The sequence below is a fragment of the Vombatus ursinus genome, unplaced genomic scaffold, assembly GCF_900497805.2.
Source record: "Vombatus ursinus unplaced genomic scaffold, bare-nosed wombat genome assembly UNPS02014773.1, whole genome shotgun sequence".
Classification (NCBI taxonomy): Eukaryota; Metazoa; Chordata; class Mammalia; order Diprotodontia; family Vombatidae; genus Vombatus; species Vombatus ursinus.
The window spans coordinates 35289530-35306600 of record NW_020954551.1 but is presented as its reverse complement, the minus strand read 5'-3'; the positions used below and the strand labels follow the sequence as shown (position 1 = coordinate 35306600).

The window sequence follows — 17071 nt, the reverse complement described above, 5'->3', positions numbered from 1 at the left end:
TGAAGGAATGAGATAGTTAGCTTGGAGAAGAGAAGCACTGGGGGATAGGAATGGGACATGAAAGCTTTTTTCAGATATCTGAATGGCAGTCACATGGAAGAGACTTTCTTTATGGGGATGGGACTAGGCCTGTGATTTCATTGGCACAGAACATCCTCAATGAGGAAAATTCCCTCTACCACAGGGTGGGGCAGCACTTGCTTTGAAGAGTTACGTGCTCTACTGAGCGATGAAGTATTGACTTGCCAATAGCCAGTATGTGTCAAAGACAAAATTTGAACTCGGGATTTCCTGTCCCTAAAGAAGGCTCTGTATCCACTGCCACAAGCTGCCTCTATGCCTCTTGTACAAAGTACATGTTTATGAAATACTTGTAGAAGTGGAATGAACAGAAGGAGGGACTGTCTGCTAATTATACTCTCTCAACAATTGAATGAACTTCCTCATGAAGTAATGAGTTTCTCATCATTCCAAGTGCTCAAGTGGAAGCTGCATGAGCCCAGGTTAGGAATCCTGTATAAGATATTCCCACATGGGTTGGGGTACTAAAACACATGTGCTCTATAAGCTTAGGATATAGGGGGGGCATGGAACCAAACAGGATCATAGATTTAGAGCTGGAAGGGACCTTACAGGTCAACCCCTCAGGGAAGTTAAGTGACTTTCCCCTGGTTAGCAAGTGTCAAAGGCATGATTTGAACCCAGGTCTTCTAACTCCAAAGCTATCACTCCACTCACTCATCCACACAGCTTCTTTTCTCCTTCATCATTTTGTTGAAGGTCAACCTTAGGGCTGAAGGTCATCCACGACTGAGTAGTCCCCCTTTCCCAACCCTTGAGGCAGCTCCATTCCCATTGCCCTTTGAGATCTAATTATGCTGTGCACGGCTGGGGAGAAGGGTCTTGTTTCAATGAGAAAGGAAGAACAAGGCAAGAACATCAGGACTCCAGGGAAAGAAAGGTATCATATAATGTACCTTTATTTGTCTCTCTAGACTCTTGGAAACTTACATAACAATCGTGCTTTAATTATGACACCATTTATAGACAGTTAAAATGCATTTTCATTTATAAATATTTTACATTTGGTCCATAGAACAGGTTTTTTTCCCTTCTAAATAATACTGTACTCTTTTAACAGGCTCTGTATATATTTTTGAATATGTATATATTACATATATATTTTTATATAGAGATAAATTTGCTTGGTGTTTCTGAGAATAAATTCCTTATTGCAAAAAGCATATATGATAATACAATATCTGTTTTTTTTCTTTCAGGGCAGATACTACAAAAAGTTACAGTTATTCACAGTTCACACAGGAAGACTACAACACTAATTTTGTGCTATATATGAGATGTCTAGGCAGAAACCAGTGCAGGGACTTCTTGCCAGACATCTTCCTTACAAATGTTTACAGTCACACATGAAATACTTGGCAATGAGCTTAGAACAACATGGGATCCGCTTAACATTCAACACGAGAGAAAAGGTGGAAGAGGTTTTCTTTTTTATTCTAATGGAAGTCCAAAGACAGTATGGGAATGATGGCTTGATAGCATGAGATTATACCGTGGTGGGTTTCTTTTTCTTCATTTCAAACCCCTAAGATTTACAAGATGTCTTTGTTTCATAATAAGTTCAGCTATCAACATTTAAAATGCCTCATGGTTGATGCTATATTACAGTTTGGAAATGGTCTCAAAACTATTGAACAATTTTTTGCAAGTGAGACCGGGTATGATGCAAGCAGAAATAGATGTGTATGTGCTGTGTGTATTTATATATATTATATATGTATATATGTGTTTTCTACAATAATGTGCTTAACATTCTGAGAATAATAGTTTATTGCAAGAATGGGTATATGTTGGTCACCTTCAGACAAAAACGACAAAAAGATAAACTGAGTCACAGTTAGTTACCATATTTGTCACAGGTTTGCCCTATGCAGTTTGAGGGCTCGCTAAGAATTTATTTATGATGCACAGAAAGTTGGTCATGAAAACATACTGCATCACACATTTCTCTCAGCTGTTTACAATCAGACACTGGAATCCTTCAATTTTCAGATGTCTTAATTGGAGCTGCCAAAGGAGAAATGCTCGGTGAATGGAATATTAGTATTTTACCGAGAAACTGTCCTCACACCATGGCCACCATCACCTTGCCATTGCTACTGACACTGTCACTGTCATCGACACACCTTCTTAAAAGGAAAAAAAAAACCCAACCCAAATCCCCCAAACCAAAAGGTTGTGTGCATGTGTGTGTTTTAAATCTTCAAAGTGCTGCTGGGGTTCCTGGAGTAACATTGGTGACTTTGTTAGGGCCTTGGAGACCAGACTGGCATCGGCAGGGAGAGGATGGAGGAAAGCCCTTTACTATATAGAACTCAAGAATGATGGTGAGGTGCTAAGGCTTCAGATGGGGTGGTAGGGGAAAGGGAGAAAGGAATAAATAGACAGGTCAGAGCTGAGCCTTGGTTAGGCCCTTTTAATTTGGCTAAGTCTGCAGCTGTTTTGTACTTTGAGTTGGGCATCTTGGGACCAACATATGATGGCACTATCTCTGCTGACTTTCAGCAATGGGACATTTTTGCCCCTGGAATGGTTGGAAAAAAATTCTTGTGTATTTCCTGCACCCACATGGGCAAGTAAGAGAGAAACAGGCTGATCATTAGAAAAGCCTGATTGGCAGTTTTCTTTTGGGGATGGAAAGTTTTGCTGCAAACAGCTCTGGGGAAGGATTAAGCTTGTGCTCTAAGAAACCGATCTTTCTGATCTGATTTGGGGCCGGTGGTTAACGTCACTCTGCTTAAGCTGCCTCAAAAGAAAGAAGAATGCAAGAAATAACCAAAGAGCAGAGCTGGTTACGGACACCTTAAGGGCAAGCTTTCCCTGGAAATCTTCAGCATACAAAATACTGTATTCACACATACAAAACAGCTTTCAAATAGAATGGAACTCCTGCAAAGTCAGAGATAACAGTCACGGGTAAGAAATAGGTCACGAAAAGGATGAAAAAATCCATAGCACAGAACCTCAAAGCATTGGTTGTGCTGTCACGAGGTGGGATAAAAATGCCCTATTTGTTAATTACAAATTCCACAATAATTCAATTCTTATTGAGAAAGGATTAAAAACATTAACAGTCTGTGGATTGCTGGAAAGCCACCAGTTGTTTCCACCCACTGGAGCCCACCAAACGGTTTGACAGTCCCCACGTCACTTCCCTTTGAGTGGTGATGGTCTCTTTTTTTTGCCACTAGAGGTAGGTTGATCGATAGTATCTTCAGACATCAATTTGTGGTCATGTTCAACCAGGTTAGATTGAGTGATAGTTTTCTCCAGCGTCCTCTTGGTCTGGGTGCCATGGGCAACCTGCTAGATGTAGGCTTCTTTGTTTGCCGAATTGCTTGACTGGGGCTGCTCTGGCCCATTTTCTGGACGAACTATATCTTCACTGGGCTGGATCATGACCTGGAGGCGCTGTGGGGTGGGGGGGAGGGGAAAGAAAGGGTATGAAGATACCTGAGGGAGTTCTCCAGAGGCCACTGAGTGGGCATTGCTGAGGAGACCTGGGGATACCCCAAGACCAGCATTCTTTATACTAAATATGTTTAAAACACTGTCCCCAGGCCATCACACTCCAGAGTTCAGCCAGAAACAGATGAAAATGTCATTGAGAAATATTTAACAAAATAAATAAAAATACCATAAAACCTAGATAATGCCACCTTTTAAAACTAAGTCAAGATGTGGCCCATAGGGAGCTGACATCCTAAAGAAGTTATGGTCTGAAAGGCAAGACCGCTGCTCTTAGGAGTTAGTCCTAAGACCCAGGTTTGAGTCATAGGAGTTGTCTGATTTGGGGCAAGTAGTTTGGGCTCTCTACACCTCAGTTTTCTCATCTGTGAAATGGGGATAACATGGCATACTTTTCACGAACAGTGTTGTGGACTTGAGTCAGGCAGGATTCAAATTCTACTTTTGAGGTTTAGGTCCTATATGACTTTAGGCAAGTAGCTTAGGCGTCTCTGAGCTTTGATTTCTTCATCAGTCAAATGGGGTTAAAAATACCTGTAGTACCACCCCTCACGGTGTTCTCGTGAGGCTCCAGTGGGACAGTGTCCAAAAGTTCTTTGGGAACTTGCATATTTACATTTATAAAAACACTAAGAGTAACAATGGCTAGCACTTTTATAGCACAATGAGATTGGAACACACTCTACAAATCTTAGCTCACTTTAACTTTACAGTAACCCTGAGAGATAGATACTATTATTATTCCCATTTAAAGGATGAGAAAACTGAGAGTGACTTGCCCAGGGTCACACATCTAGTAAGTGTCTAAGGCTGCAGTCAAACTCGTCTCTTTCTGATTCTAGGTCCAGAGCTCTGCTCACTGCACTAATTAGTGGCATATATGTACATTTCTATGTTTATGTCTAGGTACACATACGTGCATATGCACATATATGTGTATATGCATACATATGTACACCCATGCAATGCAAATATTAATATAAACAAGTAATGTAATATATGTCTGTAAACCTATATGCCCACATATGTCCCTATGTACATATGTATATATACATATACACACATGCATGTAGACACTCAAATGGTACACATGGTTCAAAGACTTACCTGTGGTCATATAGCTAGTATATATCAGAGACAGGACTTTGATCCAAGTCTTACTGATGCCAAGATTGGACCTGTATCCATGATGCCATATTGCCATATAAATGTTAGCTGTCCCTATTATAATGCCCTAACTCCCACGGTTGTCGTGAGGACATCTTTGTAAATCTGAAAAGTCCTATAATAACTCAATTATTTATCTCATCAGTTACGTCATGTCATATTGTTTCATGTGTGCTAGAAAGCTCCTAAGGGGCAAGGGATGTGTCTCACAATTCTCTTGTATTGCCATGACACCTAGTAGTTTCTCAGAAAATATCTGATGATTCTTGGGTGAAGTGGGAGAGAAGCTTTTGGTTGAACTTTGGTCCAAGGAGAATGTGGCTTAAGGAGACAGGCTTGATTGTGCTCCCAGGGACTGTGTCCTTACCTGCTTTAAGGAGCCCTTTAAGGTCAGGAACATGTAAGCCATATAGCCGGGGATAAGGACCATGGAAGACAAGGCCATGAACCAGCCCACACCTTGGCCCCACTTGGGGAACACATAGTTGCCCATGGTGAGTGGAGTCATCTGTACTGCACTGAAAATGAAGACACCCTGGGAAAGAAGCACACAGGATAATACAGGCAGTCAGTCGGCTATTTGGGCCTATACTACACGTCCCTTAAACCCCTTTGCAGAAACAGCCTCTTGCCAGTCCCTAAAGGGATCTTTATCATGCCTAGGTCCTCCCCAAACATGACACTGGGGATACCATTCATGGTGACCAGTTATTCTGGGAGCTTCTGGGGTGGTGACCCTATCATCAGGGGCTGGGGCAGCTTTCCACTATGGTCTTGGACACTTAGTGGGGTACCCAACTATGATACTTTGGGCAGCTCTTAGGTCCCTCTGGGTGGAGGGAAACTAGTTCTTTGCAAATCATAAGGATCCAAATCCAGCTGAATGCCTTTCTTGCCAAAGAAGAGATAGGATGGGAAGACAAGCATGTCCAAACAAGCCGGGAATCTTTGGATATGGCCCTAGACTCTCCTAATGGCCTGGATACCCATCCCTTTTTGCTACCAGAGGAAAGTTCTCATGCATCAAGTGCACCTGGGTCCAGGGGTCATCCTTACCGCCACAATGATTGGAGTGAAGAAGGACCAGCAGAGTTTCCACCAGATGCAGGGCCGGGAGCCAACCATCTCCTGGATATTGTCATAAAACCGGTTGACTCCTAAGAAAAGAAGAAAAAAATGGGTCAAGGATGAGATTCAGGTAGGATCCTGCCTCATCCCCAAAGAGACTTGGGTCTGTGGACCTTACCACAAAAGCCTTGTTGGGAAAAAAGAGGGAATTGAGATCCAAAAGGAGGTAAGCTCACAAAGTAAAATAAAAAGTTTCGGGACAAAAATAAAAAGTTTCAGGACACTTGGCCTAGTGTTCCTCTACTGTATTGCCTTCCATCCCCAAGCTGAATTAAACATATGGGTACACTGAAGTGGAGGAGGGGGGCTACTTTTCCACAGAGGCTGGGTAGGCCCGATTGGGTAGAACTTCCTTGGGCTCAAACCATTGCATTCACTTCTTTGCCTTTTTTGTCTTCAGGGGTAGGGAAGGAAAACTGGAGAGGGGCAGGGATAGAGAAAGGGAGAATAGCAAAACACTCACCATAGCACCAGGAGATGGAAACACATTCAAAGAACACCAGGAAGAGAAGGCTCATTCCGCTGGCCGAGTAGTAATCAAAAAGCTTAAACACATAAATCCCACCCTGTAAGAGCAGGAGAGATTCACTTAGAACTCCAGAAAACTTCATGGGAGTAGCTAAAGACTAGGAGAGTAGGGAGAGATTTGAAAGTTAAACACAAAACAGGTGAAATCAGGGAAGACTATGTGCTAGAAAGGTTGATTCACTGTTGCACAGGTCTAGTGTGAGGAACATGCATTGTAAAATTTAGAGCACACTCACAATGTGTGTGTGTGTATGTGCGTGTGTTCTATGTGAATTTGGAAAAAAAAAAGATTAAGTGACTCTAAGAACAATTGGAGTTTAGACCCTTCCACCTCCCAGACAGGGGTGGAAAGATGGACACCATGACTATCTGGGGTCCCAGTATTCTAATGCCATTTAATCAATAGAACAAGGTGAATTTTGGTGTAGAGGTGGTTTGGGATAGCTTTTTAAAAATTTAATTTTGTGAGTCCAGATCTTTGATTTCAGTGGTGTAGGGAGTAACTTAGTATGGAAACTCCTCTAGTGATGCATATCATTAACTCAACTGTAATTTATAGTCTTAGAGAGTTTCCTGGGGCACTGAGAAGTGACTTTCCCAAGGCCACACAGAGGGGATGTTTCAGAGGTGAGATCTGAACTTAGGTCTCCCTGACACCAAAGCTAATGCTCTAGGCACTATGCTATGCTGTCTCTCAAACAACGGTTTTGTAAGTTGCATGAAACCCACAACACTCTTGAGTGTGGCCCTAACCAGATTAAAACATACTTGGGAAATATTTAACAAAATACAATAGAACATAGATAATGCTGATATGTGATTTTCTAAGTCAATATAAGGTCCACAGGGATGTTTATGTATAGTTTAGCCACCCCATTTCTTTTTGCACTGGATACCACTGGTTTAGTAGACTGCAAAAGATCTGACTTTGGTGGATATGATGAATATACTTGTCCTAGGACACCAAGCTGCCTGGCATAAATAGCATCATTGACTTGAAATAGAACAAAATCCTGCTTCCTCAATGAAGTCTTCTTGGAGAGTTCTAGCCCTCAGAAGTCACTCCCTTCTCTGAACTCATGTAACATTCACTCACTCATGGTTTCCAACATTCTGGCATGAGCCCAGGACTAGTCTTGAATTTTCACTCGTACAACCTTTTACTGTGTTCGTGGGGGGATTTGTTTTACATCCTGTTGGGCAGGTCAGTCCCCTTGCTCCAACTTCTTCATGGTGACCTAAATTCCCAAGACTTTCTGTCCCCTGTGTGTTTGGTCAAAGGCTGGCTACATGCGTACTGTGATTGAACTCTATTATGATTTGTTGATGAGGGGCAGGCTGGTATAATGGAGAGAGCTAGCCTTGGCTTCGGAAAGACCTGTACTGAAGTCTTGCTTCCGACTTGTACTGCCTGTGTGACTCTGGGCATCTCCTCCCAGTCACCTAGTTTCCCCCTTAGTTGTTCCAGGCAGTGATCTATGACTACAAATGGTAGAGGAGGTGCTTATCTGCACTGATAGAGGGAGTTTCCTCATCCAGGAGTCCCAAAGGTGGTGAAATTCCTACTATTGGTTTACTGTTCCTCCCCTCAAATAGGCTAAACAATCAGCTCTGAAGGGGCTATATCTTTTCAAAGCACTTAGCTCCAAGCTAGGTAGACTGGATACTCAGTAAAAATATTCCGAATGAATGAATGAAGAAAGGGAGGAATATCACTCAATAAATGACAAAGGTCTTGGTCTCTGCTACGAAGTTATAGTATTCTCTTCTGGACTCTGTACAAGCCCTCTTAGATAGTTAAATGGCACAGTGTATAGAGTGCTCAACCTGGAGTCAGGAAGACCTAGTTAGAATCTAGCCTCAGACACTTACTAGCTGTGTGATCTTGGACAAATTACTTAACCTCTATCTGCCTCAGTTTCCTTATCTGTAAAATGGTGATAATAAAAGCACTGATAATAATAGTACCTACCCGCCAGGGTCATTGTGAGGATCAAATGAGATAATAGATGGAAATGAAAGCCATCATTACTAAACTCAGAAGTCCCTAGTGAGAGGTCCTGGGTACAAGGATTTTGGAGGGGGGAGCAGAGATGGGAGTGGCAGAAGGGAGAGGAAAGTAGCACTCACCTGAGTGATGTTGGAGAGACCAATCAGGTAGGAAACAATGCATACGATGGCGATGAAGAGCTCCCTTCGGCTACGGAGCAATCTTGGGAACTCATCGACCAGGGCTGTAATGAACCCTTCCACAGTGCAGAACTTCCAGGAAGATAACACAGAGGAGGTTAGTGCTCTCCCTCAGGGACCTCCATGAACTCCCTACCCAAATCCCAGCAGGTCACTATCCCATTCAGACTAATTGGCATGAGGAGCAAATGGTCCTGGCTATCTTGGGGGGTCCTAGATTTCACAGAAGACTTAACATCTCCGTACATTCCCCGAAACACATTAGCTTCCACTTCTGCCATTTGGCCCCACCCAGAATTCGTTTGGGCTAGACTTGACACAATAATGCCCAAAATCATGAACCAAATCTCAGAGATGTCTCTAGGAACAAAGATTTTGTCTTTGCCTAAAGCTTCCTTTGTATTGTAATTCTCTGGAAACAGAGCAGGGTGGTACTGCCAGGCAGGTCCCAACATTTAAAAAAATTACAACTGTCTAATAATGGAATTAGCTATCTTATGAGGTAGGGAGACTTTTGTCTCAGGCAGCATTTCTGTCTCAGAAAGTACACAATCAATTAAAAAGCACTTATTAAACACCTCCTATGTGTTAGTCAGTTGATAAACATTTATTTATCGCCTACTCTGCGCCAGGCACTGTGCTAAGTGCTGGGGATACAAAAAGAGGCAAAAGCCAGTCCCTGCCCTCAAAGAGCTCACAATCTAACAGAGTAGGGATGTCCATCTGTCAGGAATGGTATAGAGAAAATTTCTGTATTGGGTGTGATTCTAGATGACATGACTCTTAAAGTTCCTTTTCCAACTCAAATCCTAGGATCACGTCACAGCTTGTAGCCAGGGATTCCTGATCACTAGATACCCAAATTCTAGAAGATCTTCTATCAGGCTATTAAATAGCCTGATAGTGTCATGCCATCCAGCCAAATCTCTGGAACAGTGCAAAAATGGCAGGCTTTGGATGAGAGAACTGGTACCTGAATCCAACCTATCACTTACTACTTGTGTCACTTGGTTAAGTCATTGACCTCTAGGCCTTGATTTCCTCATCCGTAAAATGAGAGGTTTGGATTAGATGACTCCTAATATGCATTCCAACTCTAAATCCTTTTCATCTTACAAAGCCAGAGAGTAGGCTACAGAGGGAAAAACGAGGCAGAGAGTCCTCACCTGACTGTCAATACCCAGCATGAGCAGCATGGAGAAGAAGAGGATGGCCCACAGTGGAGAGATGGGCAGCTGGGTTACTGCTTCGGGATATGCCAAGAATGCCAGCCCCGGACCTGGAGAAGATTCAATTTAATTCAATTTAATTCAATTTGCATTTATTAAGTTCCTAACTGAACTTCCTTTGTATATGCCCCCTTCTCTCCTCCGTGAAGAAGTTCACCACCATGGTGAAGAAGGCCCTTACCACCTCAAGTCTAGACTATTGCAATTGTGTTCTGGTTTCTCTCTCTGCCTAAGACTCTTCCCACTCAAGTCCATCTTCCATACAGCAGTCAATTTGATTTTCCAAAAGCCTAAGTATGACTATGTCATCCCCTATTCAGTAAACTCCACTGGCTCCCTATCATCTTCAGGATTAAATGGAAAATCCTCTGGTATTCAAAGCCTTCATAACCTGGCCCCTCTCTGCTTTTCCAGTTTCTCGGGCCTTACTCCTCCCACAAACTCTGAAATCTAACAGCTCTGGTCTCCTGGCCATTTCTAGCCCAAGACACTATCTCCCAACTCCAGGTATTTTCAATGGCTGTCTCTTCCATGCCTAGAATTCTCTCCCTCTTCATCTCTACCTCCTGACTTCTCCGCTTCCTTCAAGTCCTCGCTAAAATTCTGCCTTTTACAAGAAGCCTTTCCCAGGCCTCTTTAATGCTCATGCCTTCTTTCCTCTGTGGATTATCTCCAGTTTATCCTGTATAGCCAGGATGTACCTTGTTTTTATATAGCTGTTTACATGTTGCCTCACTCGTTAGACTGGGAGCTCCTTGAGGAAAGAACTGGTTTTTTTGTCTTTCTTTGCATCTTCAATGCTTAGCATGGTGGCTGACACATAGATGACACTTAAATGCTTCCTAATTTATTTGAACTCTGCATTGTCAATGAACTGGGAACATGAGGAAATCAGAGAGTACCTTTACTGTCTTTCTATCTGTGATAGTTCTGGGAAGGCTTCTCTGGATATAAAGCAGAGCAGAAAAGCAGGGGGCCCCAGACTCATGAAGATTTAGGGTGTCTGAAAGTACATTAGACTTGCAATTAGAGGTCCCATACTGTTTACTGTGTAGCCTTGGACAAGTAACTTCATGTTTGGGGTCTGAGTTTCCTCATTTGTAAAATGGAGGAATTTGACTAGGTGACCTCTAATATCTGTCTCAGACTTAATTCTCATGCATCTTCTGACTGCCAAACAATAGGGCCAAAAATGGCCACCATTTTTATTAAAGGGTGACATTTAGGTAGGTGGCATTGTGGATAGATTGCTGGGATTGACTTCAGGAAAACCTGAATTCTAATCTTGCATCAGACACTTATTTTCTATGTGACCCTGGGTGACTCTATTAACCTCTATCAGCCTCAGTTTCTTTAACTGTAAAATAAGGATAATTACAGCACAATTTCACATCATGGTTGTGGGGAATGAATAAAAGCAGCTTCAGTTTCTTCAAAACTATAAAATGGGGATAATAATAGCAACTACTTCCCAGAACTATTATGAGGATCAAATAATATATGTAAGGAATTTTACAATTCTATATAAATGCTTCTCCTCCTCCTCCTCCTCCTCCTCTTCCTCTTCCTCCTCCTCCTTCTTCTTCTTCTTCTTCTTCTTCTTCTTCTATTTCTTCTTCTTCTTTTTCTTCTTCTTTTCTTCTTTTTCTTCTTCTTCTTCTTTTTCTTCTTCTTTTTCTTCTTCTTCTTCTCCTCCTCCTCCTCTTCCTCATCCTTCCCCCCTTTAAGGTTCTGTGCTTGATATAATGTGGATAATATAAACATGATTTCTGCCATTAAAAAGCTTATAATCTAATAGTGATGTACATAAATCATTATCATACAATCAGTATATAAAAGGAACAAGAAATACGATGAGATCAGAGGGGTCAGGCTGAACAAATCAGTGAAAGCTTCAGGGAGGAGATGGCATTTGAACAGTGGCCAATCATTGTTTTCTACCCCAACTCCCCAGCACAAACTACTTTTGGTCCCCTCTCATTCATGTTGCCTTTGTCTTAATTCCTACGCCTAGCTGTAAACAAACCCAGGCCTATTGATCTCTTACCTTTCCTTTGAGGATCAATCCAAATGTCACCTCTTCCAGGTAGTCTCTCCTGATTCCTTCATCCTACACCAAGCTCCTCTTCTCTGAACTCCCAGAACCCTAGGTATCTTTACCACAATCTTTTGCCCTTAGGAGGTTGTTTTGCAAAGTGGGCTGTTTCTCATGTGTTACTTTTGTCTCCCCAAGTAGATTGCAGACTCCTTGAGGGTACGGGCTGTCTTTGTATCCTGAGTGTAGTGAAGACAGCTGCTCCATAGATAACTTATTTTATTAGTAATTAAGGCCTCAGTTAAAGTGCACACGTTATCTGGGAAAGGTAACTCACTAACACATTGACCCTAGTGTTTCTACATGGCTAGCAGAGAGGGAATGTGACCCAGGGGGAGTAAGTTTTGATGGGATGGAGTGGGAGAATTGGGGGCTAGGAAAAGTCCCATAGGCAGAGTCTTGTGGCTATAATCTTCCCCCCACCACACCTATACACCTCCTTTGCTTGTCCAAGGCTCAGGTCAAGTTCATCCTTCATGAAACCTTCCTTGACTTCTTCACCTTGCCAATTACCAGAGCACTTTCCTATCTGTATCTCTCACTGGACACCAAATCACCAGTAAAGGGGAGTCTATGCTATTTTTCCTTGGGTATGTCCAGTTTTCCAGACCAGAATGTAAGCTTGTGGAAGGCAGGGATTATGTCTCAGCCCAATCTCAGACTGAAATTTCATGTGTTTTAACTGTATGGAACTTCCGTATCTGCATTGCCACAGTCTAAACTTGGTTTCTCTGAACAAAATCTTATTACTCTGATCACACAGATGTCTGAATAAAGAGATAGAGAACTGTATAGTATGACCCAGGGACCATAAAAATAGCTAGTGAGGACTGGGGTTTGAGATACCCAGGTGGAGCAGTGGATAGAGTACTGACTTTGAACCAGGAAGACTTGAGTTCAAACTGAGGCTCAGACACTTACTAGTTGTGCTACTCTGGGCAAGTCACTTATCCTCTGTCTGCCTCAGTTTCCTCATCTGTACAATGGGGATAATAATGACACCTATCTCCCTGGGTTATTGTGAAGAACTAATATCTGTAAAGAACTTTTCAGACCCTGAAGTGCTATATAAATGTTAGCTATTGTAACTTGTTTCTCCCCTGGTTTCCTTATCCCTCATTCATGCTTCATGAACACATGATAGTCTTCCATTAAATCATTTTTTTGGACGGTGACTATGACAACAATTCTCACATTACTTCCCTCCCAATACAAAAATGCACACAACAGGAATGGGGCTTGGAGGTGCTTCTGGTGGATTGCAAGAAGAGTCTTCTGGTATGGTCTAATGCTGAGTGAAGTGAGCAGAACCAAGAGAACATTGTACACAGTAACAGCCACATTGTGTGATGACTAATATTGATAGACTTAGCCCTTCTCAGTAATACAAGGATCTAAGACATCTCCAAAGGCCTCATGATGGAAAATGCTATCCACATCCAAAGAAAGACCTATGGAGTTTGAATGCTGATCAAAGCATACTAGCTGCTATTTTTTTTCTTCTGTTTCGTTTTGTTTTCTCTTTCTGGTGGTTCCTTCTATTGGTTCTAATAATTCCTTACAACACCACTAATGTGAAAATATGTTTAATAGGAATATATATGTATATCCAGATTGTGTGCCATGTTGGGGAGGGAGGTGGATAGGGAGGGAGAGAAAAATTTAAAACTCAAAAGCTTATGGAAGTGATTGTTGATAATTCAAAATAAATTAATTAAAAAAAAAAGAAGAGCCTTCTGGTGACAGTGAACTTGATTCTTTGGGGGACCAAATCTAGTCCCAGACTAGCTCCAGGTCATGGCCTCTCCAAGGTTGTGCACCCCAACAAAGGCAAAATAATAACCTCTTAGGGCTTTGTTCATAAGTAGACTTCTAATTTTAGACTTCTTGGCTAAGGGCATAGTAGCTAATAGATTTCTGCTCAGACCTCCGAAAATGGAGAGACTGTCAACTGTGAATCTCAAAATACAAAAAAATTAATTATCTTCTCTTCGGTTCCTTCTCCCTCCTCTGATCTCCTGCAGTACTTATTGTCTGTATCATTTACCCCATACTGACCTGGGGAGTAGTTACTTGCATTTACCGCTCCAATTAGATTGCTGGCCCCTTGAGGGTAGGGTCTCTATCCTTTTATAATTCACTTGTATGTAGTGCTTTCTTCCTAGAAATCGCACATGGTAAGTAGGCCAAATAGGATTAACTATATGTCAGATGGGCAAACTGAGATTTAGAAAGGGGAAATGATTTATGAGAATAAGCACTAACTCTGGAGCCAGAGGACCTATGTTCAAATCTCCCTCCTGGTACTTCACCTGTGTGAACTTGGACAAATAGCCTACTCTCCCTTCGCTTCAGTTTTCTCACCTAAAAAAATAGGAGATTGGACCAGCTGGGCTCCAGGGCCCCTGCCAGTTCTAGATTTATGAATCTAAATCCCATCTCCAATTTTACTCTCTGTGTGACCTTGGGAAAGTTACCTAATCTTCCTGGCCCTCAGTTTCCTCTTTTGTAAAATGAAGGAGTTGGGCTAGATGGCCTCTGGGATCTCTTCCATATTGAAAATCAATGATCTGATGATAGAATTGGAACTCAAGCCTTGGTCTTCTCAATTCAAGTCTGGTATTCTTTCATCTGCATCCCACCTATTCGGTCTGACTTTTCTTAGCATCCTCCCTTCCATAGGACCTGGCACAGTACTAAGAATGTGATAAGGGGTCATTAAGTGTTTGTCGGTGGAACTCTGCTCGCTCATGCCCAAACTGGAGAGGGACAGCTAGAGAACAGAGAGGAAAGAGGAGGAGGTGAGGAGAGCCAATCCAAGAACGTGGCGACCTGAATTCTATATCTGTTACTACCTCTCTGTGCCATTTTGCCTGTCACTTCACATTTATGGCCCCCAACTATAAACTGAAGGAGCTGAACTAGACCAAGGGGTCTTAACCTGGGTTCCATGGGTAAACTCCAAGGAATCTATGAGATTGGATGAGGAAAAAACATCATGATTTTCTCTAAGCTCTAATTGAATTTTAACATTCCCTTCCATTATTAAAATATTTTCTGAGAAGGGGTCCGTGGGTTGAATTCACTATACAGTTAAAGACAGTCCATAACACTAAAAAGGTTAAGAACTCTGAGATTGGATGATTTCTAAGGTTCCTCCTACCTCTTGCATGATAGATTTGAACATTCTATGGTCTACCATTCTCAGTTCTGATAGTTTACTTTCTAGCATTCCATGTTCCAAGATCCCTCCCAGCCTTAACATTGTGAGGTCTAAGGCTCTTTCCAGTTGTGACGCTGGATGTGCTAAAGTTTCTTCCAGTTTCAGCTTCTTGTGTTTTATGACATTATCTACTTCTACCTTTCTATGAGTTGGCTTTGATATCTTAGAAATGCGAAGTAAGTTACAAAGCAATAGAATAGGAAACATTGGGAAAAGACTGGAAGGGAGTGAAACAAACAATGACTTCTCATCCTCCACTTGAGTTTTGTGACCTTTTTTCTAGGAATAGGAGAGAATATTGAGGATGTGGGGGAAAGGACCTACTTGTACAAAATATTTATTTTGTGATGGCTAAGAATTGGAAATTGAAGAGATGCCCATCAATTGGCGAATGGCTGAACAAGTTGTGGTATATGATTATAATGGAATATTATTGTGCTATAAGAAATGACAAGCAGGATGATTTCAGAAAAACTTGGAAAGACTTACATGAACTGATGCAAAGTGAAATGAGCAGAACCAAGAGAATGTTGTACATAGTAATAGCAATATTGTATGATGAAGAACTGTGAATGACAACTATTCTCAGAAATACAATGGTCCAAGACGATCCCAAAGGGCTCATGATGAAACATGCTATCCGCCTTGACAGAAAGAACTGACATTACTGAATATAGACTGAAGGATATTATTTTTCATTTCCTTTCTTTCCTTTCCTTTTCTTCTTCTCCTTCCTTCCTTCCTTTTCTTTTCATTCATTCATTCATTCATTCATTATTTCTTTCTTTCTTGTACAAAATGACTAATATGGAAATGTTTTACATGATTGCACATACACAATTTATATCAAATTGCTTACCATCTCAGAGGGGGTGAAGGGAGAGAGGGAGGGAAGAAATTTGGAACTCACAACTTAAAAAAATGTTAAAAATTGTTTTAACATGTAATCAGGGGAAAATAAAATATCATTTAAAAAAAGATATCGTGGAGGCCATTTATGCTTTATGTTGGAGTTGGACTAGGTGATAGCTAAAGCCCCTTCCAGCTCTTAGATTCTATGATTCTACCATGTAATTAACTGGCTTTCCTTGAGCAATGTTTCTTGGGAAACAAAGTATTGGTACAGGGTAGGAAGGATGCCCAGTCCAGCCCACTAGATTTAAATACTTGACTAGTGAAGTTGTTACTGATGGTTTTTGTCCTGGATCCCTGCATGTCTAAATTTGAGGCAACATTGTATAGCGAAAAAGATGTTGGATTTCTGAGAGTCAGGAGACCATGTTCTGGTCCAGCTCTACCACTTGGTAGACACCAAGTCACTTCATCTATGAAAACCTCAGATTCCTCACATGTAAATGAGGGGGTGGCCTAGATCATCTTGATGGTTCCCTCCATCTCTATGAGACCATGACATGCTGTGACATTCTGATTTTCTAGAGGGAAGAGACTAGGTCATCTTCTTCCCAGAGTGCCTAGGACCAGACCAGACTATAGCCAGAAATTAACATCATTATGTAATGCCTTTTCAAGTGAGTTTTTCTTCAATCAAGTCTGATCATAGGGGTTGCCAGGGAAACATGGGAGTTAGGACATGGTACCTGACCTGAAGCCGCAACATCAGCAATTGGTCTCTTGGTCACATTTGCCATAAAGCCCACAATGGAGAAGATGACAAAGCCAGCAAACATGCTGGTGCAGGAATTGATACAGCAAACAATGATGGAGTCTCTGAAAGAAAGAGAGCAAAGGGAGTCAGAGGGAGAGACAGAGAGGGAGCAAATTGAGCTAAGAATGAAGATCATGGAGGACAAGGAGATAGAAGGGTAAGAGATGATGACAGTGAGGGGATGGTATCAGAGAGGGATTGGAGATAAATAGAAGGAAGAGTTTGGGGATAAAAGGGAAAAGAAACAGAGATAGTGAATGGATGGGACCAGAAAGGAGTCAGAGAAAGAGGACAAG

The 17071-nt window shown here is 41.8% G+C and overlaps 1 protein-coding gene across 1 annotated transcript in view; it reads right to left on the bottom strand.

Moving 5' to 3' along the window:
* Positions 1 to 3387: 3387 nt before the first annotated feature.
* The window catches only part of SLC6A1 (solute carrier family 6 member 1), a 23759-nt gene continuing 10075 nt past the window's right edge, over positions 3388 to 17071 (bottom strand). Inside the window, exons 8-14 of the mRNA XM_027864009.1 lie at positions 16713 to 16837; positions 9729 to 9841; positions 8503 to 8634; positions 6308 to 6410; positions 5773 to 5873; positions 5084 to 5251; positions 3388 to 3492 (exon numbers count right to left, since the gene is read on the bottom strand). Of these exons, the coding sequence (XP_027719810.1) occupies positions 3388 to 3492; positions 5084 to 5251; positions 5773 to 5873; positions 6308 to 6410; positions 8503 to 8634; positions 9729 to 9841; positions 16713 to 16837 (847 nt within the window). The remainder of the gene's footprint in view (positions 3493 to 5083; positions 5252 to 5772; positions 5874 to 6307; positions 6411 to 8502; positions 8635 to 9728; positions 9842 to 16712; positions 16838 to 17071) is intronic.